General features: G+C 41.8%; 1 protein-coding gene across 1 annotated transcript in view; it reads right to left on the bottom strand.

The window, feature by feature from the left end:
* Positions 1-6,275, bottom strand: part of EGFL6 (EGF-like-domain, multiple 6) — a 38,583-nt gene extending 32,308 nt beyond the window's left edge. Inside the window, exons 1-3 of the mRNA XM_010008804.1 lie at positions 6,271-6,275; positions 4,820-4,932; positions 1,850-1,942 (exon numbers count right to left, since the gene is read on the bottom strand). Coding sequence (XP_010007106.1) covers positions 1,850-1,942; positions 4,820-4,932; positions 6,271-6,275 — 211 coding nt within the window. The remainder of the gene's footprint in view (positions 1-1,849; positions 1,943-4,819; positions 4,933-6,270) is intronic.
* Positions 6,276-10,501: the final 4,226 nt, after the last annotated feature.

Below are 10,501 nucleotides of genomic sequence, written 5' to 3'. Positions count from 1 at the left end.
TTCAGCAGGGCATTTTGCTATAAGGACAGACCAAGACTCCACCAGTAAATTAAAAGTGGGTCTGAGCATTTCTGGCTCCTGGAACATGACCACTATATAGCTATACTACTGAAACAGCTCCAGGACATTTCTGGCCTATGCCAGCCACCACTTTACTAAAAACATCCTGGCTGTGCTCTAGAAGACAGAACAGCCCAGGGACCTATCAGGCAATTTGCACATTATATCTGCATAGTCTTCCACTGAGCCTCAGACTTTGAATCTACTGTACAAGTGATCTCCTTGCATACAAAGGGCAAATCAAATCCAGCCTCAGTTACTGCACAGACAACACCTAAAAGCTGAGGGTTCTCTGTTGCCTTTTGGTAACATTTAAGATGTCAAATAATTTTTGAGGTCAAACTTCTGGGTTTAAAGCATGAAGATGATGAAAGAGCCTTCTCCTATGAAGACAGGCTGAGAGAGTTAGGGTTGTTCAGCCTGGAAAAGAGAAGACTCTGGGAAAACCTCATAGCAGCCTTCCAGTATCTACGGGGGCCCACGGGAAAGTTGGGGAAGGACTTTTTACAAAGGTTTGTAATGATGGGACATGAGGAATGGTTTCAAGATGAAAGAAGATAGCTTAGATTAGATATTAGGAAGAAAGTCTTCACTGTGAGGGTGGTGAGATACTGGAACCAGAGAAGCTGTGAATGGCCCCTCCCTGGAAGTGCTGGCCAGGGCTTTGACCAAACTAGTCTACTGAAAGGTGTCCCTGCCATGGTAGTGGGGATTGGAACTAGAAGAGGTTTAAGATCCATTCCAACCCAAACCGTTCTGTGTGGTTGTGATACCTACATATCCATTACACACAACCACACATGCTGTTTCACTTTCCTCTCTAGTGATACCTTATTTTTTAAACTTTTTTCCTTGTAATCAACATTAAAAGTGCAAAAAAATGAGTTTTCCAAAATATTTAACAGCATAACTTTATAGTATAGTGTTTGAAAGACACTGTGCAATGAATTAGTTGGACTCTGAAAAATATGTCTTTAGCATGTTCATGCAACATTTTCAAACAAAGACTGCAGGTGCTTAGGGAGGTTGCAAGGATAGACCCATCCATTCATGTTGCCTATATGTCATGCTTCCCGCACAGCACCTGCATTCACTCTGCAGTGCAGTAGGATGGTCCCCCCTCCGTGCCCAGTGACACTCTCCTTTCATCTGACCCAACACAGGTGTCTCATATATTGGAAGCGGAAATTAAAAGCTGTGTTCTCACCAATGTGTCAGCTGAAATATTTCCATGTCTAATTCCAAGCGTATGGAGGGAAAATGGTGCATTCAAATTTTTGGAATATTCAATTCTAAAGACTCACAATTCCATGTTCTCAAAAATACCAATCAGTACAATGCAAACAGATGGCACTGGCCCAGGCAGCTTGAGAAACTACATGTCTAGCATATGATTGCATGTATTTCTGATGAGATTAGCTAAGAAACTAACATGGCATAGTTTGCTAGTTAATAAAATAACATGGGTTCTGGATTTGAATTTCAGCTCTTCTAATAACTTCCTAGATAATCTCTCCATGCCTTAATCCTCTGACTATAAATATGACAGTTTGTCCTTGTCATCAGCCTGCAGGAGACACATGATATAGATTCAAACTTCTGTGTGCTGAAGGAGGCTTGGAGCTTGCCTGGGATGCTGGAGATACAAGAGCCTTAAACTCACAGCTCCTTTATGTGAAGAGAACATATCTGGGTTCATTATTTCAGAAGATGACAATCCAGAGTATGAGATGAGGAGACAGAACATCAACAGTCTGCTTTCTGGAGTAATATACTCATGTGTACAAACCTTGATTACAGGTTTTCCCTGTAAATCCAGAGAAACATTTGCATTTGTTTGGTCCCGTGCACTCGCCGTACTTGCAGCCATGTCCACAGATAGCTGGAGGAGTCAGGAAAGGAAAGGAGAGAGGAGAAGTTAGAAATACTCTATTTGAGAGCTTTGGCCAAGCTTAGTTGTCTGAAAATTTGTTACACAAGTTCAGCATCCTCCATACCTCTCTCACTTGTTTGGACATTGTAGCTACTGATCAGCACTTAATTTCTGATGGAGAAAAGTGATGCTAACACAGCTTACACAAATGTGTGCTTTTCCAGGCTTGTAAAAACCTGGAAAAGAAAGGACTCCTTTTACCTACCTCTCTCATGCTTTTTGCACCAAGCTTACAATTCACATTTAGTTCTGGACTCTTGCCTTTTTCCTATTTTTAAGAAACCTCTGTGAGAAGCAGCTAGCCAGCAGCTTGACCTGCTACCACCTGGAGTAGGAAAGATGCAACAGCACTCTCCTGCAGCCAAAGGAGACACATCACCCTACAGCAGTTTTCCAGTCTTGGTCCTCCTCACTTATAGTCAAGGATCATGTGGAACAATCAGAGAACATCTGTCAAATGATTAGGCAACTACCCTTACCATACATCCCAATAAGTATAATAGCATCAGGTTTATAATTACTTGAGAGGGCTGTGCTTAGTTTGGGTGCATTGAAAAGTGAAGGTTTTCTAACTCTCAGCCTTCTGGATCATTAGTCAAAAATTAAATGCTGACTGTTATAAGGCTTAAGGCTCCTAAAGTCAATGTATTGTCAACATGAGGATCGTTCAGGAAAAGCAAGCCTAACATACATTTAAATCAGAACTAGCTCTGGAAAAACAGCAAAAGGGTATGCACCAGGATAGACATCTCTCTACTTTGTGTAATTAAGCTGCTATGCAAACTACAGGAAATAGAAAAGTAATAGTGTTAGTTACTATATATTAAAATTCCTAATTAGAATTCCTACTGCTGAATTAAAGCATTTTCCCTAGTTTCAAAAATTCATTCCTTTGCAGATTAATGAGTATTTCAACAATATCCACTTTCCTGAATACAATGTGGCCTGAATTTACAATGCATAACTACATTATAGTTGGCTTAAAACAATCTGCTCAAGAATCTTAAAAGCTTATGAAAATTAATTTTACTAAGAAAGCAACCTATTGCTTACAAGACAACTAACTCCACTGGCTGAGAATTTTGTCAGTTGTCACTCAAAGTATCAGTTGCCTCAGAATTATGGTGCTATTAAGCAATGCATAAACATTAATAAAGGTATTAATCAGCTTTCCTTTTTAAAAACCATTGGGCTGTGTATACAGAGCAGAGATATTTTAGTATCTGTCCCTTTTAGACATCACTTTGTTGATTTTCAGCAGAGAAAAACCTTAAGCCTCTATTCAAATTCTCCAGGTATACACCAAACTCTTGGGACAACAGGTGAAACATCTGAGAAAGATTCATAAACCATGTATTTTAAGACTTTGTTGTGTTTTGTCCAAGTACAGCTTGACAAAGATTTCACACTTTAGCAAATTAAAAATCTCTTAAGAGACATTGATTTCTCATTGAGCCAACAATCCACAGACCAGAACACTAGCTGGCTACCCAAGCTCATGTCAGGTGCACTTATGGCTTGTGTTTCATTTATATTTTTAAACAGTTGAAACCTCCTGGCTCTCAGAGGCTGTGAACTTCTGAAAATAAAGGATAGCAACTGATTAAAAAACCCAAAACACTTCAGGGGTCCATATGTAGCATTAGAAGACACTACATTTTTTGGCACTTACTTGACAGCTATAACAGTAGAGGCATTGATCAGGACTGTGCAGGAGGTAAGAACAGATGGTCCCTCCTGGACCTAAGAATTGTTTAGTATTATAAAATCATATAATGGCTAAGGTTGGAAGGGACCTTAGAGATCATCAGGTTCCAACCTCCCTGCAATGAGCAGGGACACCGTCCACTAGACCAGGCTGCACAAAGCCTCATCCAACCTGGCCTTGAACACCTCCAGGGAGGAGGCTTCCACAACCTCCCTGGGCAACCTATTCCAGCACCTTACTACCCTCAGGATGTCCCTCCTGGACCTAAGAATTGTTTAGTATTATAAAATCATATAATGGCTAAGGTTGGAAGGGACCTTAGAGATCATCAGGTTCCAACCTCCCTGCAATGAGCAGGGACACCGTCCACTAGACCAGGCTGCACAAAGCCTCATCCAACCTGGCCTTGAACACCTCCAGGGAGGAGGCTTCCACAACCTCCCTGGGCAACCTATTCCAGCACTCTACTACCCTCAGAATGTCTAACCTGAATCTCCCCTCTTTCAGTTTACAACCATTAACAACAGTCCCTCCCCAGCTTTCCTGTAGCCCCTTCAGGTACTGGAAGGTGCTATAAGGTCTCCCTGGAGCCTTCTCTTCTCCAGGCTGAACAGCCCCAACTCTCTCAGCCTGTCTTCACAGCAGAGGTGCTCCAGCCCTTGGATCATCTTGGTGGCCCTTCTCTGGACCCCCTCCAACAGCTCCATATCTTTTCTGTGCTGAGGGCCCCAGACCTGTACACAGCACTCCAGGTGGGGTCTGACCAGAGCAGAGCAGAAGGGCAGAATCCCCTCCCTGGCCCTGCTGGCCACACTTTTGATGCAGCCCAGGATGCAGTTGCTCTCTGGGCTCCAGCACACACTGGTGGCTCATGTTGAACTTCTCATCTACTACCACCCCCAAGTCCTTTTTTATTGTTTGGTGTTATTTACCCAAAGCACTGCTTTTCTGAGGAGATGGTCTCTTAAACATGTTTTATTGACTCTTTCACAGAGCTATGTGATTTCATTCCTCAGAAGTTTTCTTTCTGTAACTTCTGGCAGACATATATGAAATTGCTTTATCAGTACCAAGTACATAGCTACGGAGAGGAGAACAGCATAAAGTGTTCATGTTACCTTCACAGTGGCCCTTGTTGTTCTTTTTCCAGCCGTAACAGCAATCCAACCTCGGACCATAGCGACACACGCCAGGCTGGCTCACAGTCACCAGCTGCCCACCAGTTCTGGAGCTGTGTAAAGAACAATAAATACTAACCCCAGGCACACATGCCTTAATCCATTGCTACGTATACTCCTTTATACATTTCTCCCATGTTTTATCCACTGTCAGGCATTTTCATTTCACCAGACCTTGGGGCATTTGACAGTGCTCCCAGACAGGAATGCAAAATTGCATTTGGTTGGAGAAACAGGGTAGATGGGAATGTTTCACCTGCAATAAATTAACTGTACAATATAAATCCTTTCTAATGAGAAACTCAGCAAAGGCAAAAAAATACAGCCAGGTCCCCTGCTAGAATGAGTCATTTTTAATATCAGCTAAGTCAATGGGGCTACTCCAGTTTGTGTCACATGAAGAACTCAATGGAACATATGATCCCACACCTGACAGGGGTATTGGATGATGAAATACTGATTCTACAGAAAAGCAGCTTTCTGAACATCAGTCAGCTCCATAGAAGCTAGTGACTTGCAGGCTCATAGCCACTGCATACATGCAGATTGATTAAATAAATGCAGACAGTCTCATGCATCCTGATTGCCCAGGACTCCCCAACAATACAAATTAATTTAATTTGCCAATAAGCCCAGGGGGATGAAAGTCACTGTGGAGATCAACAGCTGCAAGAGTTGGAAAACCTGCACCATTAGTTGCCAAAATTACAAATCTGATAGAAATTCACCACTGTGTAAGTCTTCTAGACCTACTCTATGGCTGCTGTGACTTTGTTTCTCTCTTCCCTCTGTTTGCTATTACTTAAGTTCTCCATTACTACATGCCTATCCCCTTTATGAAATTCTCTTCTTTATCCAAAATCCTTTGTCCCTGCGGCTTTTTCCAAGCCATAATTTAAAATGCACTTTAGAGTTCAAAATGTTGTTTCTGACACAGAAAATATCTTCTCTGCGAGAGCTTCATGACAAGAGATTTGGGGTATTGAGGGGGACAATGAACTTTCACAATTTTCAGTCTGATGCACAATAAAGGCATTGCTTTATCAGCTTACAGCAGTGCCTTGCACACATATTCCTGTGCTTATTTGTCAGGGTGGCACTGATATTGGATCAGTTACAGCAAACATCAATAATGCAAACTAGCAGAATAAATACATGCATACACTTCAAAGAAGCAAGATGTTGCTTCAGAGTTTTCATTAGTAGCCTAGAACCATGAAAGAGAAGGGAGTTCAGGGGAGCTGCATAAGCATATGTATCTGAGATACCCTGAAGAGATGTTCTCATGTTATCTGGCAAGTAAACAAGACTTCAGTGCTGGAAAAAGTTGCTCTGAAGTCACCCAGCCTTTGTCATCCACTCAGTGATGCAGTTTACAGCACTAAACATACCCCATCTTCAGACTGGAGAAAAAGCATATTCAACAGCTATGACTTCTGTATAGGTGTCTATCAGAAACCAGCACTGTGCCTCTGGATTTATAGACAGTAAAAGAAGCCTTTTTCCTTCATCAAAATACTTCTGGCTTACATCACTTGCAAGTATACAAGTTAAAGAACATATGTTCTCCTTACATGCTAGAAAGTGCCCTTGAATTCACCTGAATAGTAAATGTATATTGTGCTTATACCCCAGAAAATCCCCTTTTTCTGCAGCTGGATAGTTCTGTGATTCCCCTGGAAAGCTAAAATGCCTAAAGCATGGAAGAAACAGGATCTTGTTACTTTCCAAAGGGTGTTCATTTCCACAGGAAGACAAACTCATCCAGTAATGTCTTATTTAATAATTCACTTCAAAATGAAATAATGAAAGCATCTTTACAAACTATACAATTATCTTGCAAGATTTCAGCACAGACTTGTCTGCAGAATAAGAAATGTTCCATAAAACTGCAAATAAAATCAGCATAGCTTAACTTTACATATACTGCCCTGGACAATGACTTTCATTTGTTCTGACTTCCTCAACAAGCACCAAGTTAAACACTACTTTTGGCAGTGGGAAAGGTCAACCAGATCATTGAAAACCCACCTGGATCCCAAAATCTAAGAGGAAAATCAGTTTTGTCAGTTAGTCTCTGACCAGTCAAGAGCTACTAGCCATTACCTCAGCTGTTGCTGTCACAAGTTCAGCATTTCATGCAAAAGCAAGGTTATTTATAATGAGGAGGTAATTTCTGGCAAGCAGATCCTTTCCAGGAGAATGTCACATGGACCCTGCTGGACTCTGGGGGAGAACTGATAAATATCGGAGATACACGATGCTGCTGATCCTTCCCTTGTCTCTGTATCAATGGGAAGTCAAAAATTTCAAATATAACAACTGAGCTGATAGCTGTAAAACTCATTAGCAGCCATTTTACCAGTAAAGGTTAAAATAAAAAAGTAAAAATACCAACAGTGAAAAAAGTTACTTGTCATGTTCTCCTGACCAGTGATGATGAGTGGCCTTGCTGAATGAAGTTACGTGACAGCAACAGCTGCAGAGGACGAGTGAGCAAGTCTTCAAAAGCTTGATTTAACTAGGTAGGTAGATGACAAAAGTGAGGTATGATTTGAGTTAATACAGTGGTTTGTTTTCATGTCTGATTAATATTCTGTATTTTCATAGAGTTTTCTCTGAAAAGGAACATTTGTGAGTATTTTTTTGCTTTTTTTCTTCCCCCCCCAAGACTGAGAAGTTTTAGTGCACTGTTTCCATAAGATCTCTACAGGACACTTTTGGTTAGCCCTTGCCCATACAATAGCTGCCTGCTCTACTGCTGGAGGATAAGCAGGGGAAGGCCTCAACTGTATTATTAGCAGCTTCCAGTTAACTTCAAAAACAGGATATTATCCCTTTCTTTAATTTTCCTCTTAAAAAAATAAATAAATAAATCCTGGGTGTTTGTCCTGGTTTGAGCCAGAATTAAGTCAATTTTCTTTTTATTTTTTTATATTTTTTTTTCTTCAGTGAACTCTCTGAGCAGCACACTTGCTGAAATTAGCCCCAAGTTTTCCAGCCAGTGGCCTGAATGTTTATAGTTATGCCAAGAGACCAAGGACACTTTGCTCTGCTTGCTGAATCTGCTGCTTCGGACATGAAAGGAGCAGGAGGGTCGTATCTACAGCCCTCCCCATAGGGAGGGGTGGACTAGACAGATGGCAAACCTGGTCAATCAGATTATTCCATCCCATATATACATAACTCTCAATATAAATTCAGGGATCAGGAAAGTGAAGCTCATTTTTCTTCTTCCATCCATGGCCAGTTTCCAGGGAGGAGACTGTCTATCCATCTCCTTTGATCATCAGGCCCATGTGTTCCTGACTCCTCTATCTGCCTACCCTCAGCTCCTGTCTGCTCTGCCACTACCACTGGAAGCAGCCTGGGGCTCTTTTCAGAACTGCCCTGGCTCATGGGAATATCCTGGGAGTTGCTGGGGGCTGGTGGGTTGCAGGTGATAGGGGTTTTGTAGATTCTTACATACACCTGTGTATATTTGTACATATTTTCTTTTATCATTAGTATTACATTAAAGCTAGTTTAGTTTTAAAGCTAGAAGCCTCTCTCCTTAGTCTGTCTCTCCTTTCCCTATTCTGGTGGGGGAGGATAGAGAGCATTGTTGCCATTTGTTTATTTGCTGAACCCAAGTTAAACCGTGACAGCATTGTTGCCAGCCAAAACCAACTAGCACCAATCCTAAAATTCTGATACATTCAGAAGGACAAAAAAAGATGGTATCTCACATCTTAGCAATTTTAAAGAAATTCCTAAAAAGTCTATTATGAATGTGTGTCATGCAGATATAAATTTGTACAATTTGTCAAATGAAGGCATAGGGGGTTTTTGTTGTGGTGGCTGGTGGTTGTTCTTACACAAGTTTAGCTGAAGGGTGACTTCCTTCTAGAAAAAAGTTGACCTGTCACCTATTACCTTTTAATAATTGTGTCTTAGATACCCCTTTAGCCATCTTTAGGCACTCAGCATGACAACAGTTATGCTTCATTATGAGTCCCTCCCAAAACACCAGATGAAGTTTAGTTTGGGCTTGCAGAAGTTCCTTCAAGGCTTTGTATGCCTACCAAACTCCTTAAAGGAGGTGCTCAGAGCAGAAGTCCAGACAATGAAAGCCACATTTCTATGAGAAAAAAACAAAACAAAACTTTTTTTCCCCCCCAAACATTCTAATTTTCCCTGTTTCCTGTTCCTTCTTATTAACTATTCAAAGGTAATAGGATTTTTTGATCCTCTTAAACTAGAACCCCGTGTCATCTGAGACTTTCATCAAGACATTTCAAAATCTTCTATTTCCCTTTCCTCTCAATGGAAAAGGCAGAACAACAATCTTGGTAGAAGAGTGGTGCCATGACCATAAACCAACATCAGCTTAGACAAGATAGGCTGTAGAGCAGTCCTAGATAAGTTGTAGGTTTCCCACTGAGAATGACTTACTGTCAAATAACATCATTTTTACTGGATTTTACTTTTTTTTAAAAAGGATTTTAAAATTTAAGGATTTCTTAAAAGGATTTTTTTTTTTACTCTTTGTTTCAGCTAACTCCAGGTCATACTTTCTCCTGGAAGGAGATAATGCTCTTATTTTGCAGTTTTACACCTTTCAAAGTGTATGAAATGCAAAAACACAACACCAGGAAGTAACAACTAACATGAGTATTTAAAGGGAGCTCTGCTTTGAGAGTAAATGTGTTTCCTGCAAGAGCAAGCCCAGAGTTCACAAGAAGTTGATCACTTGATCTCCCCACATGTGCTGGAACAGCACACTGCCACTTGTTGATCATAAACAATCCCATTCACAAAGCTGATGCTAAACAAATAAACCACATATCTTGAAGGCTTCATCCCCAGTTGCTGGGAATTCTGCTTCTAGCAGTTACTCCCTTGCTGAAGCACTTGAAGCATTTGTTTGTGGAGAACTGGGAGGCAGAAACACTGGAATGGCTTGGGCTGGAGTGAAGAGTTTTACAGAATCACAGAACCATTCTGGTTGGAAAAGACCTTTCAAACCATCGACTCCAAACACTAACCTAACTCCACTGAGTTCGGGGCTCAGCCATGTCCATAAGCATCATACCTGCATGTCTTTGAAACACCTCCAAGGATCGTGACTCCACCACTTCCCTGTGCAGCCTTTTCCCATCGCTGACAGCCCTCTCAATAAAACAGTTTCTACTAATATCCAATCCTAAACCTCCTCTGGCACAACTTGAGGCCGTTTCCTCTTCTCCTGTCGCTGCTTGTCACTAGGGAGAAGAGACCAACACTGACCTAGCTACAACCTCCTTTCAGGTCGCTGTAAAGAGAGTTGAGGTCTCTCCTCAGCCTCCTCTTCTCCAGACTAAACAGCCCCGGCTTCCTCAGGTGCTCCTCTTAAGACCTGTTCCCCCGACCCTCTCTCAAATTCTCATTCTGCTTCTGGAGAACGTAACATCTATTATGACAGGCTGAGCTGACTTTAAAGCACCTATTTATCCAGGCAAACCAAAGACCAGAGAGCCCGCACGCCGGGCTGTGCGTGGTGCAGCCGCTCTCAGCGCTCGGGCAGGAGCGCACCTGAAGTGCCCCTTTTTCCCGGAGCCCCAAAACCCCCCGGCGGGCCGGGGCACAGACACCGCCCGCCAG

Source organism: Chaetura pelagica, unplaced genomic scaffold, assembly GCF_000747805.2.
Source record: "Chaetura pelagica isolate M959 unplaced genomic scaffold, ChaPel_1.0 scaffold512, whole genome shotgun sequence".
Lineage (NCBI taxonomy): Eukaryota > Metazoa > Chordata > Aves > Apodiformes > Apodidae > Chaetura > Chaetura pelagica.
This window is presented reverse-complemented; position numbering and strand designations above follow the sequence as displayed.